This window comes from Anas acuta, chromosome 7 (assembly GCF_963932015.1).
Source record: "Anas acuta chromosome 7, bAnaAcu1.1, whole genome shotgun sequence".
NCBI lineage: Eukaryota > Metazoa > Chordata > Aves > Anseriformes > Anatidae > Anas > Anas acuta.
Window position 1 is genome coordinate 5,625,539 of NC_088985.1, and position 26,015 is coordinate 5,651,553.

The window sequence follows — 26,015 nt, forward strand, 5'->3', positions numbered from 1 at the left end:
ATTTGCTTCTTTTTGGGCAGATATCATGTAATTTTAAGACATAAGGGAGCTTTGCAATTCTTTCAGAATTTTTACTGGAGCTTTAGGCACAAACTGATGGGTTTATTCTGGAATAGACTGTAGTTCATTCATCTGCTCAACTTGAAGAAGCTTTTTTTTTTTTAATTTTACATGAGTTTTGGCTATAAAGGAAGAATAGCTTCATTATGTATTGAAATGGCTTTTTCCCAATTGGTCTGAGAATCTGAAAATATACTATCAAATGTCACTATTTTATGTGATATATTTCACAGTTTAAAGCACAAGTTTTTTTTCAGAGTTGAAATTAAAATTGCCGACAGTAAGGAAATAAAATGATTGATGGACTGTTTACAGTTGACCAGCTGCTAATGAATTCTCATTCAATATCTTGTTGGCTTGTGCTGATGTAATACATAAAGCAACTGCAAAAATAGCCTCAAGTTCCTAAAAGTACAAAAAAGAAAAATTAACTTATTCTGACACTTTTGATCTATGGACTATTATATAAGCTGTGACTCCTGTTGTTCTGGGATGATGTGATTGATGGTATCATTTTTGCTGTTTGATTGTTTACTATTTACTGACTGTTACTGTATGTTATATTTTGGCTCAAGGCAGGGGGAAAGGTTGCTTACTTTCCTTTTTTGGCCTCTGTAACCTCTTGTTCAGGTGAAGCTTTCCTGAAGGAATGAAGAATACACTTCCTTTGAGCATGGTTGAGCATGCTCAGCTGAGATAAAGGTCAGGAGTTTCCTGAGCTGGGAACTGAGGATCTCTTGGAGGAGACTTCAGAGAAAGAAGATCCTGTTTTCTCAGGATCTGGTGGGGTTTAGATACACTTTTTGCATTTCAAAAAAAAAAAAAAAAAATCAATGAGAATACTTAGCTTGATCACCAGCTTAAAGGAAAGGGTACATGATGAGCAGGGTATAGGATTGGCTAACTGACACTTCGACTCTTTGTATCTTTTATCCAGCAGGACAGAGTTTTCAGTCTTTTGGCATTGTGTTGCGATAAAGCATAGCTTTAGTGAGTTAAAGCCTTTTTGTTTCCCATAAGGAGGACATAGAGAAGGCTCCATTTCAGTTCTGGCCAAGAGGGGACCAGTCTCCTGCGGCTCCTAATAGCATCTTCTCAGTGACTCATTAATTAAAAGTTTTTAAATATCTGTCTTGATGAATTGGTTCTTTCAGTATGAAAAGGAATGAGTTTCCCTCTCATCAGATATGCTTTCAAAGTATAGGAAAAATCTCAGGTGTTCGCAGACAAGTACCTCATAGTGTGCTTGGTCCATGTGAGACAGGCCATTGCCTGTCTCAAACTATTTCAAACATAAAACACTCATTCTTATCTCTTCTGCTTAAACTCAACCGTAAAAGGGCCAAAATCCCATTACTTTTAAAGGTCCAATCTGCTGAAGCCAATGGTGGAACTTTGACTAACATTAGTGGAGACAGACAGTCATCTTGTTTCAAGTACTTAAGCTCAGTTCTGTGTAATTTTCTTTAAGGAGTCTTTTCTGCTTTTTCAAGAGTGTGGTTTGTGCTGAAAATCATGCATTTTATTGTTGCCTACATTGAAAGACACCCATGTTTATTGCGATGTCTTATACTTTCTTCAAAAAATATACTTCCTATTATTTTTAAAAAAGTCTTGTTACTGTCCCTTGTTTATATGAATAGTGCTCTCTTTGATGTTTTCACATTTCCTCTATGCCATTTTTCTATTTTCTTTTTCTGCTGATATTCATGCTGCAAGACAGAAGAATTCCTGCTGAAGCTGAAGGAATTGCATTACTTCTGCACAGTATAGAAGAAATTTAGGCTTGACCCAGTGTTTAAGCTAAGCAAACTAGTAAAAGAGAAAAGTTGCATAAAATGTTGTGAATTCATCCTGTTTTCCTCATTCATTTTTTATCAACGTTTTGTTGCTGATGAAATTTCTGACCATAATGAGACTGTATGTCTCTTTTGGCCTCAAACTGTGTGTAACCACTCAGAGTCTATGCTGTTTGTCCTTGTAAGAAGCCTTATTACTCACAGGCAAATGTAATCTATCATCTTTTCCTTGAATGGTTCCCCTTTTCCCTCTACCCCAAAAGAAATCAGAAAAGATTTATAAGGTTCTGCAACCCACGAAGTCTGCTTCATCATCCTTAAATAAAGTATATCTGACTGCAAAGCTATTATTTTTATATGAATTTTGGGAGCAGAGTATTTTACCTTTTCCTGTGTGCTTTGACTAAAGGTAGAAGATTTTAGTTTTTTTTTTTTTTTGGAAGAAAACAGATGTATGTACTTCAAGGTGTCCAAACAGAATGAAGTATTCAAGCTGAAAAGATACCATCAGTTCCCATAGTAGTGTCTTCAAGGTGCTACTGTCCTATCCTTCTGATGTAACGTAGCATCGTACTCAACTTGTCTACCTCATCTGCCATGGCAGTAAAAATGTGTTGAATCTAGATGTCACCGTGTTCACTACTCTTCCCCCAGAGGGGGAAGACATCTGATCATTGTAAATGAGCAGTTTAATCTGGGCCTTCCCATTGTCACTTTTCCTGCTTATTTGTTCATATTAATCTGTTACCATACTGGCCAGATAATGTAGTGTTGTCAGGTTCTTTATAGTTATTCATGGCTGGATCTTTTTGTTCAACTTTTTTGTATGCTTCTCTTACTGTTTTCTCTCCTATCTTTCCTCATTTTTGGATATTGTTCCACCCCTTCTCTTTAGATAGAATGATTTTTTTTTTTTTTTTACCTAGTTGGATGTATTTCCTGAAGTTCTTGGCATAGACGGATATGTTTTTCAGTGAAATGCTGATTCATTTTTGGACAGCTTTAAAGGAGATTATTGCTTTTCTGCCTGAGTAATAGCTGTGTGGATCTCAAGAGTTGTTATTGGTAGTTAGCACTGTTCATTCTCATTCTTAATTGCTGGTTTCCTTATTTATCTCTTCAGCTCTGTCTGTCACACATTACACTTAGGAAAGGAGCAACTCGCAGGATTTCAGCTTAGTTGTCTAGTTGATGCTGCAAGTCAAAGGTTTACCTTTTATAATGTTTGCTTAATTTTTTAATTATTTTCCAAGGTTACCTTTATCACTTAGTCTTGAAAACTGTGTGGCTAATGGGAGAACACATGTATGCTGTTAAAGCATAGCAGCCCTCTGACTGCTTTTGATAGGCAGCATTATATATGCTCACTGTCCCTTGTATTTGGATTAATTTTCATATGAGCGATACTTCTGTGAACTTACATTTTCAAAACCTTTTTTTAGTAATTCTGTCTTCAATTTATTTTTCATTTCTCTGTGTTTCCCTAAACTTTTAGATGAAACAGGTCAATAGAAATAACAACTGATTTTTAACAAAGAAACTTTGATATGTTTATTTCTCTTCCGAATCAGTTAGAAAATTGAGATCTACATGTTTGTGTATGGTGGCAATGTCTGCTTTTTCCCTGTGCTCAGTCACTCCTCCCAGTTCACGTCTATAAGGCCAGCTTTACCACTCTGAATGATTTACATTTGGATGCTGTCCTTCTGATTACTCAGATACACAAAAGTTAGTTAATACTACAAAAACTGGAAATAAAATGTTTTTCATTTGCAAGGAAAGCAGAAGTCTGTTTCATGATCAGGTTGATTACTTCTGTGTCTTCAGTCTAAACTGAAATTTAATCCTTCCCATTTCTTTCTTATGTAGCACTTTATCAGCCTGTACCTCCTTTTAAAACCCACCCTTAAATACCTTCTGTGTTAGCTCCATATCATTTTTTTAGAACAAGTATTTTGTTCCTGCAACATAATTTAGTTGCATCCAAAATGCTTATATCCACTTTCTTTACATCTCTTCTCAGAAGTGACATGCAATTATTTCTGCATTTAAATCTGCATTTCAAGTTTTAGCTATCAATATGAGTGTCTTATTCCAGTAACTGTTGGATTTTTGTGGTATGAGGATTGTCTCTTCACAACTGCCTCACCTGAAATTTTGTAAAAGAAAATCTAAACCACGAAATCTTTCAATAGGCCATTAATGCTTACTTCTGAAAGCAGAAATTAATTTGTTCTTTCTGTAAAAATGGTTTGATTTTTAATAAGATTTTTGCATATTACACGAAGCAATCTTAGAATGTAAGTTAGTGTAAATCATCTGAAATAACTTTGTAATCCTGTGTTTCTTTTGCTAAAGAAGAGGTGGAAGTTCAAAAATCCTGAGCCAAAATGCACACAGGTAGAGAATAAAAGAAAGAACAAGTGCCAAGGAGTCAGGCAGCAATTTACATTACACTTGTCACTTGAAATTCGAATGATGAGATTGATCCTGCAGTGCAGAACAGAAGCAGATCTTATGCTTGTTTGGGACCAGTTACCTTCAGCACAATTCCTTGCAGGTTCAAGGGGTCTTCTACAGAAATATCGCAGAAAGCTTCAGGGAAAGAGTAGCTTAGAAATTGCAGCATTTAAGCTAGAGAGTAGATAAGACTATTGCGTAATTCTTAGGAATTATAACTTATTAAAAATGGAAATAAAAATTAAATCAACAATGCTTAGCTTCACTAACTCCATTCCTATTTATCATTAAAAAAAAGTTCTAAAAATTGTGTTGGTCATTTCACATGCACTGTATCTGTCTTTTTGAAAGCTTGAAATTTGGGAAAATATCCTGCTTTCTTTCGTTAGATCATCGTGAGACTTTCAGTCAGTCGTATAACCTGTACAGTCTTTATTGATACAGCTGGGACATCTGGGTGTAAACCTACAAAGTGTGCAAGTAGCAATTACAGTCGTTTGGAAAACAAATTAAGGGAAAAGAGTAAGCCAATACTGAAAAGCTGCTTGTGAAGAGAAAAGGATTAATTTGTTTTCTCTTGTCAGTGTGGATGTGAGAACCAATAAAGCTTACATTGAAGTCAGGAAGATTCAGGTTAGGCATAAGGAAAAATGTCTTAAGCAGAAGAGCAGTTAAGTGTGAACATGGATGGAGATTCCATGTTCCAAACTCAAGATACTGGAGATTTCAAAAGAAATTACAGAAGCATCTATCACAGTAAAGTTGATTTTACTTTTAGATAGGGCAGACATCATCTTCACCCCTTTCAGTTCCTTTTAAAACATTCTTTTTGTCTCGATGAAAGTGGAGTTAGAACACTTTCTGCTGAGATCTGTTATTCATATGTATTTAAGGTTTTAGTGTGTAAATACATATAAAAACCCCTCCCGACTTGTGTTGTGGTAGAAAGAAAAACTTGATTTTTGTTTGCATGTGACAACGTTAGCATATTTCAGTTTATATTTGCAGGATCTAGTAGTGAAGTAAAAGGCACTCGAGTCAGACAAGCTGTAGTGTGTGCTCAGTAGGCAGCAAACCTCTTCAGTTCTGGAAGTTGATACCTGAAAGGTATTTAACACTTCGTTTTAACTCCGGTGCCTCAGCCCAAATAGTTTTTTATTTATTGCATTCTCAGTTGTGACAGTAAGAACTTGGAGAAAGAGGCAAAATGCAGAAGAGTAAGGAAAAAAAAAAAAAGTGTCTAAATAATGCTTCAGCATTAGACAAGGAAAAAAAAAAATCCAATTCCTGAATCTTAATTATTTATTTAATTATACCATTGATAAGTGTATTTTTCCCTTCCTGAAAATTAAAATAAGGCCTTTTCTTCTATTGAAGTCTAGACTTATCATGTGAGTTATAGGTTCTTTACATGTAAAGATAAAGTTAGCAACAGCAAAAGGTAGAAGACAAGTGCATCCTCATTACTAGAAAAATAAATCAGTTTTAATATTTCATTTGAATGGACAAATGAAAAAAAAATGTGTCCAATACTAATGGTTCAGTTAGTGTCTTTTCCTGCCTCATTTATAACACACTTTTTATAAAACTACTGAAATTATGGAAGTACATAGTGCTGGAGGGACACATCATTTGTTATTTATGAATGTTCTCATCCCTAGCTGGTGAGTTTTTGTTCTCTAAGAAGCACAGAATTAGTATATAGAAAGCCTGAATTATTTGACTTTGAAATGTATTTCATTGGTGCAATTACTTTCGGATTAGATTGTAGATAGAGCTATTGCTGAATTGCATCCACCATAAAGTCTGTTTCTTAAAAAATACAAAGTGAAAAGTACCCTCTGAAAGCTGGAAAAACTGTTCTTATGTAACTGAACATTTTCATTTCCTTCAGTGTTCCTTACAATAACATTCATTCTGTTTAGGTCATTTGACATTAATAAGGCTGTGATGTTGATCCCAAGAAATTCTATATTAATGAAACATTAATTAACACTCACTTGTAAATTACCACCATTACATGCATCGTGGCTGTAGGTGGGGGTGATACTTTGAAGTGTCCATGATTACGAGTGTATTAGGTCTTTAATGGGACAGGACTGGGCATAATGAGTTCCATGTTGCAGAGCCATTTCCTGTTACACAGAAGGTGCTCCGTTGTAGCTAGCCATCTAAAGAGACAGTTTTAAGAATGATTTATTTACATACAAAATTGATGTTGATAAAGTAGACTCAAAGCTCTGTGCCATGTGGGATTTTCACAGTTGTACATGTTGCACTTCAGCTCCACATAAAAATTCTTAGCAAGGTTCCAGTGGCAAAATGTTAATTCCTTAGGTGTTCATTAAAATTACATTAATCATGAACTCTGATGATGTTCAAGTTGATTTATTCTGAAACTTTATAATTAAAATTAATCAGGTTCTGTAATTAGAGCAGGAGAATGGAATTTGGCCTTGTTATGTTAGGATAGTACTATTAATTCACTTAAATGTTCAAGATTTTCTTAGACGTTTAGTGAGCATCTGCTTTACGTACGGATTGTACAGTCAAACCCATATAGAATGAGAGGTTCACGTATGTATTTCTGTGTTGAAAATTGTTCTGCAGTACTTTGTGAGAAAGTTTTTTAGTTTGTTCATTTACCATTTTGACGGACTTGAGAAAGCTGAAAAATTATTCTGCTTTCTGGTGAGCTGAATCTCAGTTTTAACTAACTCCCAGCAGGAAATCTGTAATTAAATCTATAGGGTATCAGATAACATCTATGCTTTAGATGGCCGGATAGATGTTATTCAAACTACCTGGAAGTCATCAGTTTGTCATTACTAATTACATGACAATCATATTTCTTGGTCAGAAATGGAAGTGAAAAATATTTTTATTATGCTACTCTATCATTCATTGCTAGAACAAAGAAAAGAGGTGACTTTTTTCTTGTCAAAGTAAATTTACTTTCTGTAGGACTTATGCACGTGGCTTCAAGGGGACTCAAAAGACTCACCGAAGGACTTACTAACACGCTACCTTTAGCCCTACGTGACCCTGGCCTACAAATTGTTAGTGTCTGAGGAGGGCATTCTGGGGAAACACTGCAGTGTGCTTGCATAATTCTTTAGTTCTTCCTTGGACTTCATCTTCTAGCTGCTGTTGAAGACAGCTTATCAGGCCTTGAGGTACCTTTGATGTGACTGTGTAGAACCATTATTATGTTCTTTTGCAGATATTTATGCTTTGCTCCTGAAAATAGGGAGAGATGTGCTGGATTTATTTTGTCATTATGTTTAAAGATCAGACTAAAATTTTTCATTAGGTGCTGTGTTACAAAGAGAAAAAAACAGTCTTCCAAGAAGTTACAATGATATATTGAAAATAACCTCTTAAATCATGTTACTGGTTTCAATTTATATTCAGCTGATAACCAGTAAACTACTGAGTGGTTGCTAGCCTTTTGGAGAGAACCAACTTGATTCATATCTCAGCAGTTGTCAAGGATGTTTAAGTTATCAAAACTTCTGGAAACCAGGGCTACTCTTCGATGTTTCAAAGTTTACCTTTTCAGTAAAGGTATTTCTGCTAGACCAGTTGGGAGGTAAGTAGAGCAGTTTGTATTTGACACTATATGTGATTGTGTCATTTGTTTACATTAACAATATTTGAGTAGCTACATTACTAATAAAGCAAATTCCTTTGGTACTGGAATCCTGGCTTTATTTTTCTTGTCCGTGGTGGTGCACTTGTAGACTTCTTTTTCCATTCGTGTTTCAGTTTTTGCATAATTTCTGTTCTCTTGTCCAGTCTGAGGATTGGAAATAACAGTAATAGATAAAGTGTAAAGAGATTGTTGTATGCTGTCAAATATATATATATATATGTGTGTGTATATATATATGTACATACACTATATCTATATGTATACTTGTATCACTATAAACTGTGTATATATATATTATTATTACTATTATTTGTTTATGGTAGCCCCCTGGTCCCTTGCATAGTGTGTACAAAGACTTATACTGCACATTTTGATCACTTTTTAATTGAAATGGCCATTTGCTTTTTTTGTGTTGATGTTACTTTGGTTTGTATTTTTTTTAATATACTTAACATGTACTTAACATGTATTTAGGTCTCAAGATGTGATAATCTGTCAGATTAATCATAAATCTTCATCTATACCTTATTCCTCAGGTAGGACCAAATTTCAGATACTTGCACTCAACTTCCTAGTAGGTGTTTCAGCCTGGTAAACTGCTTCACAACCACAGTCCACTGATGGATGGTGTAAGTTGTTGCTTGTTGATTTATGTTGAAAATTGGCTGTTTTTTTTTTTTTTTTTTTTTTTTTTTTTTTTTTTTTTTTTTACTATTATTATTTATTGATTGATAGAGGTTACACTATTCGTCAGTTTGTATTTTTCAAGCATAGTAAGTTTGCCTAGTTCTCTTGATAAAATGCTTTACCAAGGTCTGGTGGTATCACTTGACTGAGATTGATACTGTTAGCTACCTCTATTTCTGTTTTATGCATCTTATTTCAAAGGGAAATATTACATGAAAGCGGCCTTCTGTAAATAAATATTTGACCCTACACCTACAGGTTCAGCCTGCATTCTTCTTGCAAATTTATAGCTTATAGCACTGTTCTTTTTTTCTACATATGATGGGTCTTTGTGTAGACTGCGTAACTGAAGGATTTAGTATTTCTGTGTGCTTTGAGTCAGCATATAGCTGGCAATAATCTCTTGGAAAGCCAACGTGCATACACCTAAAGTAGGACCTAAAGAGTAAGTGCTTATCTGGGTTAGCTTTATGCAGATTATTTTTCTTTAATAGAATTTAGGGAAGGTACCTACCTGTCATCTAATGTCCTTGTAGACATACGTCTTGCTGAGAATAGCAAGTTTCAAATTGATGCTGTCCATGAAAAAAATGGTATCCAGTGATGCTTACAGAAATGCATGTTTTAACTCTCCATGTTGGGGTGGATATTCTCCGTCTTTCACTTAGTTCGTTCAGCTTTGAGAAGAGGAGATGAGGGGAGGCCTCATGGCGGCCTGCAGCTGCCTCGCAAGGGGAGCGGAGGGGTAGGTGCTGAGCTCTGCTCTCTGGGGACAGCAACAGGACCCAAGGGAACGGCATGGAGCTGGGACAGTGGAGGGTCAGGCTGGGGATTAGGGGAAGGTTCTGCACCCAGAGGGTGGTCGGGCACTGGGACAGGCTCCTCAGGGCAGTGGTCATGGCACCGAGCCTGTCCAAGTTCAAGAAGGATTTGGGCAATGCTCTCAGACACATGGTCTGAGTTTTAAGTGGTCCTGTGCAGAGCCAGGAGTTGGACTCAGTGATCCTTGTGTGTCCCTTTTGACTCGATATTCTGTGATTTAAGCCCAGGGATGCTGTGTCTGTCTGTCAGAGCACTGGAGAGAAATAGTTGAGGTCAAAGAGTGGCCCAGCTGGGTTAGAGAGCCTGAAATTGATAGCGCTAATACAGCAGAGCTGTGGGGTGCAAAATTGCTCCTACTTCTGTCACCCTGTTTTCTACCAGCCTCTTATTGATATACTGGTCTAAAACAACAAGTGTTTCAGGAGAGGTCCAAGACAAACCACAGTCATTAATGAATGCTTCGTTGTTGAGGGAAAGTAACGAAAAGAGAAACATTTGTGTTACGTGAATGTGTGTACCTAGTTGTGCTTCTTTACCCAGTTTTATCAAAAAGATTCTGTCTTGGCATAAGAAAATATTTTTCATGCTTTTATCAAGAAAATTGATAGCTCTAAGTTGATTGGAGTGTCTAATATGGAAAATATTCCTATCATATAGTTCTCCATAAACTGGAAGTACTTGGAGCCTTTGAGCACCAGTGTGTTTTGAGTAATTACATCAATGGCAGAACCCCATTCACACACCGTAAATATTAGAGGGCAGTCGGTCAAAGTGAAAATAAGGAAGGGCAGAGTAAGAGTAACTGAAATAATCTCTTGAAAGGATGGCATTTGAGTCTAAGAACTTCAGCCTTCAATCATGACTAGAATGGCTAAACATTGAACCTTAAAATAGCTTTGAAAGGAAGCAGTTAACTTTTTCCTGCAGTACAAATGTCACTCGACTCCAGAATGATGGCTGCATTTTTGCTTTCATTTTATAGTTAGCAAAATGTATTTTCAAACTGTGCATAGTAAAATTCCAGAGCTGTAGAAGATGACCAGTAATTCAAGAACCCACATAGTAAAGATATAAGAAACTGAAATGTGGAGGCTTAAGATGAGTCTTAAAAAGACGAGTAATGTTTTGAATAACAAATAATTTATGCAAAATATGTTACAAAATCTAAGATGCTAAATAAATAAACAGTACAATGTATTCTGTTTTGACACTGTTTCCACTTAAAAGATAGTGAATGTAGATTAATTTGTTAACAGTATTTTGAAGTTATCCTTCATTATAGTTGCTTTATATTTTGTACAAACAGTTGAATTGTATTTTTAAATTTCAGTCTTCTGCTTTGAAGCTACATGAAAATACGGTGGGATAAACATTCAGAAAAATAGATTGTGGTTATATAATTTCTCTTTATTATAAAAAAGTTGCTTCACCATATGAAACTTTTCTCCTGTATTTTGGAAGGCTTCTGTTCCCTTTGATATTTCACCCAGTCAGTATGGTATACTATGTTTCTAATTTCTGTAATCTTTTATGATTACAAATTGAGGGTAGTGTTATAAAAGTAATTCTCATACAGTATTGAGAAGTCTTGAAGATTTAAAACCGATGAATGGGATATAAGAATGCTTCAATACTAAATGGTAGACAAATAAGCAATGTAGTAATTGTTAAAGACTTCATACTACATTTGTGGCTGAAGATTTTTTTTCTTAGCTAGATGCAACACGTTAAAGGACTATTAACCTTTACCATTTGGTCCAAATAGCTATAATTTCCAGCAAGGTAGAAGTTTCTTGCTTTTGAGTAACATTTTACATTCTAGCACTAATATAACTTTGAGGGCTTATTTCTGTTGCCACATCTGTCAGCAACTGTCTTTGACAGAAGTGGGTTTTGGCCCTTTTATCTTTAAAATGAAATACAAATGCCTGGTTTGGCAGGCTATGCTTTCAGAGCAGATTTTGTGAAGACAGCTGCCTATTGAAGCCTCCTGTTCATGTTGTCTTGCAGAACAGCGGGGCTTTACAAAACTTCATCAGTGTTGGTTAACAGTTGCATACATAAACTTTGTTGTTAAAATACATCTGTTCATCATTACATTTTTCTGATTTAAAATCAGGCTGTTTTTCAAGGCAACAGGCAAGTCTGAGGAAAACTGTGAATATAATTTTTTTTTTTTTTTGATTTTCATTTATAAGAAAACTTGGCTATGTATTTCAAGAATTTCTTAGAAGTCTGAGTAGTTAAACCCTCCTTTTGGTTAATATATTACTTCTGGAACAAGTAGATAAAATTCTACACTTTAAACATGGTAAAAATGGTGCATATTCTGCAAAGGACAGAATTTTAGATTAAAGTTTTCTGGGCACAAAAGCAGTAACAAAACGATCCCTACAAAACAGAGTAACTGAATAACACAAGAAATAACTTTTGTTAATTTAAAACTTTAGAAACTGAAACTTGTAAGATGTAATTAAATTATGGTACTGTACATACCAGCTGTTCTTGGTAATTGAAACTTTACAATATGAAAAATACATTACATCTGTACAGTTTATACAGGTAGGTAGGATGAGGTTTGAAAAAAGATTCACTTCAAGGGTCATACTCTGAAGTCAAAAAATACTGCACAACTTAACTAATTACAAATTGTAGACTTGAAACAATTAATTGTTGTGGTTCTTTTTTAAATTGAACAGGGATCCTAGAATCCATATTATTATGTCTTCTCATTTCTGTCAGTAATGTTACATAGAATTTGGTTGCAGCCTCTGCTACAGGAAAAAAAATAAATCACCACTACCACAAAAAAAAAAACAAACATCAGTTAAGCCAGCTGCTGACTGTGTTCCTTGATTCGTGCTGCTGTTGTTATTGTGCTCAGATCCAGATCAGTTTCTAGGTGTGTTTCCACTGTTTCTTCCCGGGCATTTGAGTCGTAAGCCTTGTGAGCAAGCAGTTCATGATGTACTCCACAGTAACTTATCGTGGGCTGATCATAGGCAAGAAATGTTGACACGTTCATAGCCAGCGGAATCTGGGGGAAAAAGAAAGATGAAAACGAGCCAGTTGCCAAGGCATAATCCAAACCTTCTTGCAAGAATTTGATGTTAAGGAAATGAGCTATCTAAAAACACTGGCTAAAACCACATACAGTGCTGCATGTAAAAAAATCATTTCCTTATACCGCTCACTCTAATCCCTCCACCCCACCCAAACCCTGGTCTTTCCTAAATTGTTCTAAGTCCAACAACTACCACCTTTGATCTTGTGGCATAGGACTACAAATGTGCTAGTGTGTGCGAGTGCTGTAAAGGAGTCAGGTTTGTATTAAGATGCGATTGAACGCCATCTTTAGAACATAATTAGCCTCTGATAAAATCAGTCTATCAGGGAGGAGAAAGAGTGACTCAGTTGGGGTTAAATGCAATATTTCAAATGAAATTTAAATGGATTTTGAAGTTTAAATGTGTATCTTGCTTGAATGTATCAGTGGGTGCAATATCTTTGGTCTCCTGGGAAATACCCACAGATCAGCACATTTCCTATTGTAGCATAAACATGGAATCTAGCAGCCTGTGGTAAAAGAAGCACCGTGGTGGGTGATAGCTTCATCCACCATTAGGCTGTGATAGCTGGAAGCTTTTCTATTGTAGGTTTAGTTCAAATGCTTTAGGCTGAAAAGTTGCTAAATTATTTTTGACTGTTTTCTTTGGGTTTTGAGCACATTTCAGCATAGAATTATCTACAATATGCTTTTGAATCATACATGAAACAAATTCAGACTTTGAATTATATGTATTTCTACGTTTAGATGTATTCTTATATATATAAAGAGAATCAAACGGTGAAAAAAGTACTTGAGTAGAATGCAAAATCCTCTCCTGTAGGTAATTTTTGATATTCAGGTCTGTTATAAATTTTTCCATACTCTTTCTTCTTACCTACTCCTCCTCTCTTGTTGCATCTTTTTTCCATCCTTAACAGTGTAGCAGTGTATTCCCCACCCCCTTCTGTCTTTTTCCTGGGCAGGTCAGGATCTGACCATCTGTAGTGTTTTGTTCAGTGTAAGTATTTGTGGAAGAAAACTTCTTGGATGCTCCAGTTCATACCACAGCTCATTTGTAAACATCACGAGAGGCTGCTACCAGCTGCTGCTTTACTGTTGTCTGGCTGCACTGGATCACTTTAGGTCTCCCTGGTCATAGCTCTGGAACAGAGATGTCAACCCTCGTGGCATGGTAATTAGACAAGGAACATCCCTGTCTATATTTCCTGTGCATTTCTCTATTCCCGTTCTGATAGTCGTAAATGTCTTGGGAAAAGTTCTTTCTCTATAAACCTCATCTTCCTTAGAGTTGTTATTTCAAATAATGTAAATCAGTAAGACCATAGCATTTGTGATGTTAGGTCTCATCTCTTTGACAGCAGTTGTAGAGTAAAAAACTCTGCATTGTTTCATTACTAGCGGTGTGTGAGCTTCAGGTTGTTTGGAGTTCAGGTTTAGATTAGGTGAGCATCCAAAAAGCCTAGGCTTATCTCAGATTTACAGTTCAGAAGCTTTAAAATTGCAATTACTATTCAGGGGAGCATCTGTTCTGCAAGCTGAATTTCATTGTATGGTATTAAATTTCTGTACAGTGATGGGGAAAAAGAGTTCCAAACCTTATATCTTATCTGGTAAGGAAGTCTAAAACTTTAGACTTGTTTTACATAGAAAATACAGCTAAAAGGTTACAGTTTCAAAGCTGTGTAGAAAAACAGATTTAAATAAATAAATAAATAAATAAATAATCATTATAGTCAGTCCTGACAAGAATTTAATCCCGTGTTTGGGATGTTGATGATTTCACATTTGTGTTTTGATCCTCTCTGGAACTTGAAAGGAAAAGAGACCACAGATTAAAAAGGAAGGTGCTGTGTGGGAGTTGTGTTTTTTTTTTTTTTTCCTTTTTTTTTTTTTTTCACAATTTGGTTCCTGCTTCTCTCTAGCAATTATGAAGGTCTGCAGGAAACAGATTATTTTATCCAGATTGCAGAAGTATATTTGCTACTAAACAGATGTAAACTGATTGGAGATGGGAATGCTTCTAGCTACAGATGAGTATCTTGGCAGTTAGCAAAGATGGAAAGGTTCTAGCAAAGACATACAGAATTTATTAAGCTTCTGGTGTCGTGGCTGTGTTTTTATCTGATTGCCTGACCTTGGCTTGGCTTTCATAAGAAAAAAAATTGCTATTTTTTTCTCAATTTATTGTATTTAGACTTAGAGGCAATATTTTCAGCCTCAGGATTTTGGTATTTTGTAAAATTTAATGCATATGTGGTGTTCAAAGCTGCTTGGGGGATTTCATGACTAAGTCACAGAACCTTGGAAATGGAGGCTTGGAAACTGAAGTGATAAGGGCATACCCACAAATCTGCAGTCAAGAATGTAGGCATGGGAAAATATGATAGGGTAAAGGATCTCCATCTGTGAAGATGGCAGAGAGAGGGAGCTGAAAAAACACAGGTCATGAACAGGAGGGAGGAATAAAAAAAAAAAAAAAAAAAACAAACCACGAAGTAAACCAGGCTCCACAGCGAAATATAAGAATAAAATGAACTGAAAGCTGGAAGTAATAGAAGTGATGGAGTCATAATACAGAGCTCTGAAAATGTAGGAATGTCATTACAACACAGGCATGGGAATATAATGTGTCAGCATATGGTTATATGTTTCGGATGTGCATCAGCACATTCATGTTTCATATCAAAATTAGTGGAGGTTTGCCATCAGCTTCAGTAAGTAAATAATTGTAACAAACCCTTGTAAAATCATACAGGTTTTAGTGGCATGAGTCAAAATTAAAGCCTTATTCATGACCACTGTGAAAATGGCTATTATTTCAAGTAAAACTCCAACCTGATATTTTTTCATTCACTTTTTTTTTGTGTGATTTTTTTTCATATTATTTAAATTTATTGGTGGTTAAATTTTTAGTAGTACTATTTTTGGCTTCCTCAGCATGTAAAACAAAAAAGGCTTTAGAGGAATAAAACACCTCAGGTTTATTAGATAGGGAATAGAATATAATAAATTATAATTAACATGTTTAGGAAACCTTACCTAAATTGTCTCTTCCATGAATCTTAACCTGAATTCTGTCTTTGAATTGGAAAGTGAGGGCCATTTCTGTCTGCCTTTTCCTCCAGAAATCCTAGTTTCTCTCCTATTTCTCATACCTGTGAACCTCATTATTGAATGCTGTCCTCAGCAAAGCATCACTGAACTCTTTTTAATGATATTTACTATTAATATTAATAGTGAATATTAATGATATTCACTATTTCCCAGTTGTCTTTATTTTTCTGTAAATATCTGTTTCGCACCACCTCGCTCACTTGCAAGTGAGTTGTCACATTGTATGTTGTTTTTCCACCTCCACTTTCGCAGCCCCCTCTTAACGTCCCAACTTGCCTAATCCAAACTTCATTAGGATCTTGTCTTCAGCATGGTTAGAAGCATTTACCTCTTTTTCTGTATTTCTAATCTGTGCATCTTCTATCTTGAGCCATGGTTTTATCTTCCATTTCTACCTCGCACAAAAGGCTGTAGGCACAGTTGCCGAGATTTTCCTGTCTACCTATCTTCCATATAGTCCTCTATAGGTGCCTTTCTGTTTTCATATTAAGCACTGCAGGGGATTGTAATGCCTATCTGAGATAGGCCACACACCCTTCCTAACATTTTACTCTGTTTTCTGTGTCCTGGGCAGGTCTTAGAGTATTTGAAGTACTGGCAGGGTCCTGCTTTCTTGGTAGTTATACAAGAACTAACCAGAATATTCATTCAGACTTCTTAGAGGGCTTCTCCTGGAAGCTGAGCCCCTGTTACCTAAGGAGTCTTATCCCAGGGCAGCAGCAAGATTGTCCTGTACCTTCCACCCACTGTCCTGCCCCTGCACACCTGCATTTAAATCCTCTCTGTGATTTAGGCATGTATTGCATTTGACAAGTCCCTTATTTTATCTCTTAAGTAGCATATGCAGTGGCTTTCTGTGAAAACCCTAGAGCTGTCTGGTATGTGTTGTTATGGAAAGAGCCAATTGCTTTCACCGTCTGCTTCTTCAAGGAAGTATTTACTTAAAAGTGCTGTGCCATGAAACAAAGGGAGAAAATGAAACTCAAGCTTCTGTTAAAGGCATAGATAAACCTGTTACAGCCAATTTGAGAGAGTCATGGTTTCACAGTTAGATCCTCCTAGCTCCTCTGACAAAATGTACTTCAGCTGGGGGGGATGTTAGCAGAAGTTCCTTTTTGGTGGTGGTGCTTGCATATGCTGTGAAGGGGCCTTCCTGTGAAGCAACTTCTGGTCCCTCTAAAGAGCTGACAATGGATGCCTGCAGAACTGCTAGTCACTTTTAAACATCTTGGTTTTCTTTAAAGTAGAAATAATTTATACATTTCTTAGGTGGTTGTTCTTTAGAACTTGCATCTGCATACATCAACCTTTCAAAGCCCAGGCTCTAAAGGCCTGGGAAAGGGCAGGTGTTGTTAGATCAACTGGTCAAAACTTCGGCAAGAAATGTCACGAGGCATCGGCATTAACTTGGCCGGCTTTACTTGTGAGTGGCAGGGAGGAGTTGCGCCAGTGAAGGAAACGCAAAGGGAGAAGGTATTTGCAAGTTTTTTTTTGCTTCTCTCAAAATTAATTCCAACTCAGTTCAGGCTGTAATTAAAAACCTACGGAAAGTGCAAAATGATCATAATAGTTTTCATCAAATAGCGCGTTTGTTGTTCACACAGACATTAAGTTAATGCCCCCTCAGTGAAGAAGAATTGTGCTTTCTATTCAAGGGCAGTTTTCTCCCAATGTTGTATATACTTCCAATATACTGTCTGTTTTTCAAAAACGCTTGCTTTTGCTATAATTTCCTTCTCCGCACTAAATCTGGGCAATAAGGTCCAGTAGTAACATGCTTCATGTGTTCTGCTTGGGTTTGGTAATCTTTGTATTCTAACTTGTTAGTCTTTGGTTACCTAACTTGGGGTCCCACATGGTGGGAAATAATGCAGCAGAATCCAAACATATAGCTATGCATCTATTTTGTACCCAATCTCCTCCGTCATGCTAGATCAAACGTGAAGTAACTGTACTTCTATCAGAGAAAGACAAGAATGAAGAAGCAAGGGACAGATGGGAGGTCTGTATCACTGTATCTATCTGTATTCCAAGCTTTTTAAACCAAGCATTCAGTCACATTGAACATGAGGACCGGTTGTCTCCATGGCAATATAAGAACCATGTTATTTCAAACCTCCTATTGAAATAGCTGCCGTTTCCAGGCTTTACTTGCTGTGCTTGTGGCTGAATGCCTTGCATTTACACTGATACGAATAAAATAAAATCAACAACCCCACAGAAAAAAAAAAAACAAAAACAAACAAACAAAAAAAAAACAGCACCTAAAGAAAACTTCAGAAAGCACATGAATAGAATTACAGTCCACCGGTAGTATTTCGTTACCTGTTCAATATTTAACATGAATTTTGAGTAATTTGTGTTGCAGCACATTCCCAGGGAGACGACAGTGGTGATAGAAATCAAATATAAAAATCACCTTGAAAAAAATGGTTGTTACTTTAAAGTGTTGTGTTGAATGTTTGACACGTAAAGGGAAGTGTGTTGGTGATTTGTGTTGGTTTGTTTGTTTTTTGTTGGGATCAGAGAGGGTGCAGGGTTCCCTCTGTTGGGTTCCATGAGAAAGCATGACAATTTTTACTAGTCCTATCAATGTGTATTTGGTATCTTAAAGTAGAAGGAATAGGGAAAATATAATCAACAAGCCGAATATACTGGTTTCAAAAATGACCTTTACCAGTTTTTGAAGTGCCAAAATGAACAGTTGATAACAGCTGCTGTAGAGTTTGGCCCCTTTCTTTCTATTTTAAGGTAGTAGTAGAAGGTTGGAAAAAGGAAGAACAACTAATGAGGTTTTATTTTTTATTCTAATTCCATTCATTAGGGTTCAGAATAAGAAATAGTTTGTGGTTTCCTAGTTGCTGGATGTTCTGTCTTGCATGTTGTGAATTTTCTCAAAATTTGAACAGGGTGACATTTGCTTCATCTCTTTCCTTCCTGTAAAGAAAGTGACATTCGTGGGATGTGAACAACTTGAGACTTGATTAGCTTTAATTGCTTGCTTGGCTTTGAAAGCAATATGTACTAAATTTGATTTTAGTTAGACATTAATGTTAGCTGTTAATTTTCAAAAATGTGTATGTTCTAAATATTAGCCTACCTGACAAGGCAAATAGTTGCACTGCATTTTTGAGGCTTTTTCTTTATTTGTTTTGTTCTTTTGCTTTAATCCCCATCAGTAGCAGACTTTTTTAGTTTTTAAATAATAATCCTTCAACATCTCCCATAGAAAAGAGAATTAGGGAGTAGGTTTCAGCATGTGTGATTATCAGTAAAAATGTATCCTTTCACTTGATGTATGGTCTGAAATATGCTTCATGATATTTAATAATTAAGTGTATATTGTCCTAAATTACTTCTAAAAATGTTAATACAATTAGATCCATCTCTCTTAATCTCTAATCATTTTAGCTTTTTGATTTGTTTTTAATTTGTATAAAAAAACTTGGTAGTTACTGATAGGGTCTGTTGAAAGCATAATTACTGAACTATTTCAAAAAGACAGCTCTGAACTTTGTGGGACTAAAAATAAATCAACACAGATAAAGCTTTTACTTTAGATGCTGGATAAATTATAGATCCAGTTCAAAGTAATTGGTAGCAAGCATTTGTTACATATAGAAAAAACTAACTATTTTTGTCTTAGTAAAATTAGCTGCACTTAGAGAATCTGACCATCATACTGGATTTCAGTTACAGTTTGTAAGTTAACAGTAGTTAGACAATCTTAAAATAGGAAGAGTGTACATGAATAAAATCGTATGAAGAAGACAGCTTTAAAAAGTAGATAACACATTTTGTAAGGAAGGCTGAAGAAAAATAAATTTGCAAGCCACCCATATGTAGGTAAATGTGTCTGTATGATACACGTTAGCTTGTGATTCTTCAGGATGAGCGTTAAAGGAGGTCAGTGCAGCTCTTTCCCTTCTCTGAACCTTCTCTGAAATTTCCAGAACACTAAAAAGAAAATTAGATGCTCTTCTTACATGTAGAGGGAAAGGAAGCTGAATGAAAGGAACCAACAAGCTGCTCTGAGATTCATTTTGTTTATATTACACCTTTTCTTTTTGGATATTTTTGTAAAATAACAACAAAACAAGCAAGCAAAAACCCATTGTATGATAAAGTTGAGGAAACAATGTGTTACAATTAAGTTTTTGAAAATGTTTGCTAGCCAGGCTTAGTTAAACTTTAGTGTGCCTGTAGTGAACAGTTAGAGAATTAATTAAATACCCTAGGGCCTGGTCATGGAGGACATCTTGCAGAAACCAAAGGGAAGAGTTTTTGTTTAGCAAAGCTCTGTGGATAGAAAGGTCTGCATGTGGTATTCTGTGGTATTTCTCTTAATGAGCAAAAATCGCTGAAGAGCAGCTATATCTAAGCAGTTACAGCACAGACTACAGCTATATTTACACATTTTCATTAAGCGTGATTGTTATGGTTGATAGTTGGACTCTTTATAAGGCAGAAATATATTTTTTTTCAAGGGCCCCATTCTTCAAAGGTTAGGTTCTCATATACTGGATAGGCTTGTGTAGAGTATGATTAATGTCATCTAATTTTCTTTATTCTTCTCTAATTATTTTAATGTAACGAGCAATTTTAATATCCCCTTAGTGCTGTGACAGGCAATCTCATTACTTTTCATCAGGCTTGTTTGCAGAGAAATTAAACAGCAGCAGAAATACATAAGACCAAAGAAACCAGAAGATGAAATATGCAGAGCAAGGAGTCAGATGCCGAAGAAGTCATAAACCAACCTTAAGAATAGGATATTTTTGTTAATATAATCTTTAGCTTATTGTTTACTTCTTGAAGATGAGTTACTAATCTTCTTACAGCTCTAATAGAAAATAATCAGGAAACTTGGTAATAGTGAAGATGCAAATGTATTCCTTTTTCTTCTTTACCCTTTCTCTCTCTCCACTGTTATCTCTCAACAATTACCCCATTTTTTTACTTCTTATTTGAATATTTTCTCTCTTTTTCCCTCTTCAAGAGGGAACATCCTTATTACCCGTATTTTGTATAACCTCTCCCATCTTCCTGTTACATTGTTGTTTGCTGCCATTAGTCTATTGTTTTATTCACCTTTACTTTTCTTCATGTTCTTCTCTCTTGGGCTACCTTTTTAGTAAGGTGCCCTAAAACCCTCTTTCTGTAAGTGCCAACTTATCTTTTCCTGACTACAGGAAAGGATCCAGGAAGGGCTGGTGGTGCTGAGACAAACTCACAGTGAAACCACCAATTACTGTTTTATATTTTGAGTGTGAACTGTTAGCCTTGATATTTAAACAGTTTCATAGTGCCCAAAGTCTGAACGTGCCAACTGTTGCATGCAGTTGCAACTGGCCTGTTAGACTGCACTGATGTGACATCCATGTTGTTATTCTTCTGTTTGTATAAATTGGATTGTTGTGAGCTAAGAGATGTCAGGGTCAAAAGCTCTGATGGGAAGAGAACTTGCACTGCTACTGAGAGCAATGAAGAAACCTTATTTACTCTCCCAGTTCGATTTCTCTCTCTCAGCTGATTTTCAGTAATGCTGAGCCATTCAGTGTTCGGTGATATGAACTCATGAATATACCTAGTTAGTGAAATCTCAAGTCTCAGGCCCTTTAGGAGGTGTGCAAGATAGGTTGAAACTAGCAAACAAAATAGAAGCAGTGAAGCAGCACCTTACCCTTCTCTGATGCCTCTTTGTACTGTTTGTTGTTTTCTGAGGCAATTCTTGTCGGTGCTTGAGGCTGGTCAAAGCACACTGAGGTATGACATGTACCGATTCATTTAAAAGACATAATGAAAATGTCTCTTCGGATGTAGGAAACTGCTTATGAAAAATCATTGTGTTAACTGTGGGTCTTTGATCTGTGATACAAATTCCTCTTTGTACATCTTAACCAGAGCAGTGTTCCCCGGTGCACAGTATTCTCAAATTAATAAATAAAATTAAAAGTTATAACTTAAATTCATAGCTTGCATCAGCTTATGATATGAGAAATAGTATTTCAATGACTAATCCAGATTTACCTGTCAGAGACAGAAGACCCATACTAAGACTGCTTTAATCCTTTCAGTAATTGTTTGATTCCAAAGTCTCTGCAAGTACCTGCCTCAAATCCAAATGATGTCTTCAAGTGCTCAGTTTGGTGTTATCCTTAAATTTTTTGGAAGATACAGGTTCATTTGGAATTCAAACATTTGTTGACGCTTAAATGGTTTGTTTATTGTAAGAAGTGTTTTATTTTAAAAATGTTTTGTAGTATGTAACACCTGTATTCTCAGTGGAAAAGTTAGTACATACAGCACAGAATTACAGAATTCCCATCTTTCCTGTCTTCCCTTTTCCCCTCCAAACACATGCTTGTGTGTTTTCTTATATGCCTAATAGAAGGATAGCCTTTTTTTTTTCTTTTTTTTTTTTTTCTGTTGTTATTGCTCTTAGGTAGCTTTGCTTTGCTGAAAAAGGAGGAGCTAGGAGAAACTTGCTTAGCTGCAAAGAAGTTAATGCTGTCAGTGGTGATCTGCAGCTGTGCATTAGGGTCGGCTAATGCCAGGGCATCACAAAAAGTTGAGGGGGCGATAACAAGGTGTATACAGGTCATGAAAAAAGACAGCTACTAGGGAAGAGTCCTTGTTCTGGGAGGTTGGATCGTGTTGCCCAACGATACTTTACAAGTGAGGAGTGGAAGGAATTGGATCATCATCTGTCTATTCAAAGAACAACTAAAACAGGCAAAATACTGGTTCTCCCTATAGTTACTGTTATACTTTAGTTAAATAACCAGCACATTGCCCTTTTCAAATTGTTTGAACAAAGGCAGCTTCATGTATCTTAAAAAACCTTTTGAATGGTGCCAAAAAGCTAGTGCACTTTGGCAGAGGCTGTCCCTGAAGGGAATGAAGTCCTCTTTCTTTGTTACTGGTAGGCAAATTGATGTACCCGCTTAGAGAGACTTCGTAAAGGGTATTGGGAAAAACAACCCAAAACACAGAAGTTAAACCAAAAGTAGGATTTCTACCTGGCAACTTACGTCAATAGAATTTAATACATGCTTTAAAAATAGAGGAAAAATTGTATTTAATATGCAAATAAAATGCTGCTAACAGACTTGGTTTTTAGAAATTACTATAAAATGAGCAGTGCTTTGTATATTTCTACAAAACACTGTAATTTCCTAAAACTGATTTGAGTGAAGTATTTACAACTACATACATTAGTGAATAAGCTCTGTGTAATTATTTTAGTAAATTAAAGAAAGAGATGCTTTTTAAAAACAGAATGATTTTGTAATAGAATGCTGATATTGGATGCAGCTTAAAAACCAAGAGCTTTTTCAACATATATCTCATGGATGCGGAGCATGGTACATGTGATTCTTTCAGTTCTTAGTAAAGGATCTTAAAAAGTTCACTGTGTTTACTTGACAAATACAAAATTGTTATTTTCTGATGTAATGGACAGTAGTAGCAATATAGTATTTGTTTTCTTTAATTAAGATATGCCCTTATTATTTAGTATTTGTGCTAATGAAGCAATTTTATTTTTTTAAGCTCCTTTCCCTCTGTGAGTGTGTTTAACTGGCCTTCATACCGTATTTGTCACTGTATAATTGTGGAGAGAAAAAGCTTTGATGTATTCCCAAACAGTATATACTGGATTATTTATATGGATAAGAAGTATTAATATTTGCACTTGTAAAAAATATTTATACCATGTGCATCAGTTGCACTGCTCCTAAGGTATTTGTGTGGCACTCAGGTAGGCTGGATGTTTGTATATCTACCCCTGATTAAACAATTCTTCAAAGGAGGACTAAGAATTTTGTAGGCAGGAAAGCATTATTGAGCCAATTTAATATCATTCTTCTCAAATCCAACACAAACAGTCAAAGCATAAAATGGCATATTGCTGATAGCCGGGTTGTTCATCATCCTTTTCACTCTTAAATGCTGTGATGGTTACTGTGGCAGATTTTAAGGAAAAATCCAGTAAGCAAGGCAGCATAGACAGTGTGCTGTAAGAGAAGCGCAGGCAAGGGGGACCAAAGCTGACTAGAGTAGTTAAAAAATATAAAATCCAGGAGAAAGTTGTCAGACCTTTTTGGTTCATTAAAGGTGACCTTAATTGCTGGCTTGCATGGTTCATAGAATTGGGACTGGAATTTGGAGCAACTCTTCTGATTAGCCCACTGTGGTAGTTTTCAAAAGCCATTAGGAGGCTGCCCTGTTATCTCTGTATAGCTCTCTCTCCTTTATAGACCTCATCGTGCAGGAACTTTCCTAGGACGAATGTGGAAAATAGCTGGCACTGTCTGTATCTGGGTTAGTATTCCCCTTCACGATGTCTTTGTCAAGTGGACCTTAAAACCCCAACCTCCCATTGACACCAGCAGTATTTGTAACGATGAAGTGTATTTCTTCTTCAAAGAAATCCTGAACCAGTGAAAGAAATTTAGGATATTCATTTAGAGCCAATTAAGCCCAGTCAGTTTGATCTTTCTTAGTAGTCATACAAATATGTTTACTTTCTCAGAGCAGCTGTTGAAAGATGCATCAATGTATGCTTAATGTGCAGTGGTTTTGGTTAGCAGGTCCAAATGAATTCATGTGGCTGTGATGAAAGAGGTGGCTTGCACTATTTTGCATATTGTGGGTAGGCAGATAATGGTTCTCTACAAGACATGATACCCGAGACACTAAACAGTATTAAGAAACCCCACATATGTAGCTGGAACTCAGTTTGAACTTAGCTGAACACAAAGAATGGGTGATGTGCTGCATTCCTAATGGAGAAAAAGAAGGGAGCCTGAATATTTTTCAAACAAGGGAAAATAGTATGTAAAACACTAAAAACAAAAACATAAGCCATACACCTATGCACACACACACACAAAAAAAAAAGCAAACAAAAAAACCCTAACAGCACGCCCATTATTGTCTTGTTCTATGTATGTAATTCTGTATGGAAACTTCAGATGAAGTTACAAGAGATTTTTTTTCTGTTCAAATAGCTTATTTGCTATTCAAATAAACAAGAGAAGTCATTGGTAAACGAGACAAACTTAAGAGGGCTCTAGAGCTGTGTGCAGTAAAAAAACCATCCTCTTCTAAGAAAGTCAGTTCTTCTAAGGAGGAATTAAATAGAGCTCTCTACTGGATGTTCATCAGTCTGCTTGGCCTAGTGTCAGTATTTACTGCCTGTCAGAGGTAGCAGGAGCATGACAAAGAGAAGACTGTGCTGGTAATAAACAGAATTGCTCTCTGTATTTGAGAAATATGAAGATGTTGTGTGCACCATGATTATTAATGGATGTATGCACATTTCAGATAAAATGATGCTAGTTTTCAAAATGTTAAGAAATGTGCCATTCTGAAGCCTGCAGGCTCTACCTGCGTTATTATTAGACAGGTCCTGAAGATAGAATATGAGCTTCCACTTCGATGGAAATTCAACAGTGAGCAATTCTGGATACAGAATGAATTAGAACAGAAAATCATGTAGGGCTTTTGAAGATTTTCATAGCACTGATGTATTTTCATGATGAATTAGAATATTTTGTTCTAACTTCTCTTATTGCACTCTATATTAATAATTAAAATATAGTTGCAATATCACAAATTCTCAAAATTGATTTTTGAAAATTTAATTGGAGTCTTAAATAGGCAATAATGTTTAAAATCATAATAAGAACATGGTCTAATCTAAATGTTCTAGCATTTTTAACAAAATACTGTGAATAAAATTTCATTTCCTGAAAAATTCACATTTTATTAATTGAAATTTTCTAATAGAGAAATCCATCCATGTAGTTTTGGACAATTCTGAATACCTTGGGCATAATTCCAAGGATTGATGCATTTGTTAAGGCCAGGTCATGCCCTGAGCATGATGGTGTTTGCAGTGTGCTGCCACATCTTGTCTGAGGCTTTAGATTCAGATCTAAAAGGCAATCTAGCAACAGCAGATTAAGTTACTAGTTGCAGTAATGTAATGTTTAGTGGCCCTTACTAATTAAAGGACTTAATTAAATTGTTCTGAGAGAATATAGGTCGTCACTATGTCAGCTCTTCCTTATCATTTGGCTGCTTGAGCAAACCACTGGTAGATATATTTTATGCACCACTATATGGCATGGTTCCCCTTGCTGTCAGTTTCTTTAGATTTTTCTGGATCTGTCTTTTGGAGTATAGTAATAAAAAACAGGCGTGGACTTATCTCATATGAAGGGCTCTAATGCCACCTGTTCCGTATTGGAAGTTCAATGCAAAAGATGACGTGAGTAATGTGGCTTGATGTAATCATAAACTACAGTTTCATAAGTTAATCATAGGCACTACATTTCAC

The 26,015-nt window shown here is 35.9% G+C and overlaps 2 protein-coding genes across 19 annotated transcripts in view; one reads left to right on the forward strand and one right to left on the reverse strand.

Annotated features, from left to right (window-relative positions):
* CTNNA3 (catenin alpha 3) overlaps window positions 1-26,015 on the forward strand; it is a 477,233-nt gene that overhangs the window by 119,850 nt on the left and 331,368 nt on the right. Inside the window, exon 8 of one of the 16 annotated variants that reach the window (XR_011098148.1) lies at window positions 8,511-8,603. The exons of 14 other annotated variants lie outside the window; for them this stretch is intronic. Coding sequence is in view for 1 of the 2 variants with exons in the window: in XM_068687741.1 (XP_068543842.1) it covers window positions 8,595-8,603 (9 nt within the window). In the remaining variant the exon portion in view is untranslated. Of the gene's footprint in view, window positions 1-8,510; window positions 8,604-26,015 lie in introns of those variants that run through there. One more of the 16 variants, XM_068687741.1, reaches the window with a different exon arrangement.
* The window catches only part of LRRTM3 (leucine rich repeat transmembrane neuronal 3), an 85,551-nt gene continuing 71,170 nt past the window's right edge, over window positions 11,635-26,015 (reverse strand). For 2 of the 3 annotated variants that reach the window (XM_068687757.1, XM_068687756.1), the window contains one exon: window positions 11,635-12,520. In XM_068687757.1, the coding sequence (XP_068543858.1) occupies window positions 12,311-12,520 (210 nt within the window). In that variant the 3' untranslated portion in view covers window positions 11,635-12,310. The remainder of the gene's footprint in view (window positions 12,521-26,015) is intronic. The other variant, XM_068687758.1, reaches the window with a different exon arrangement.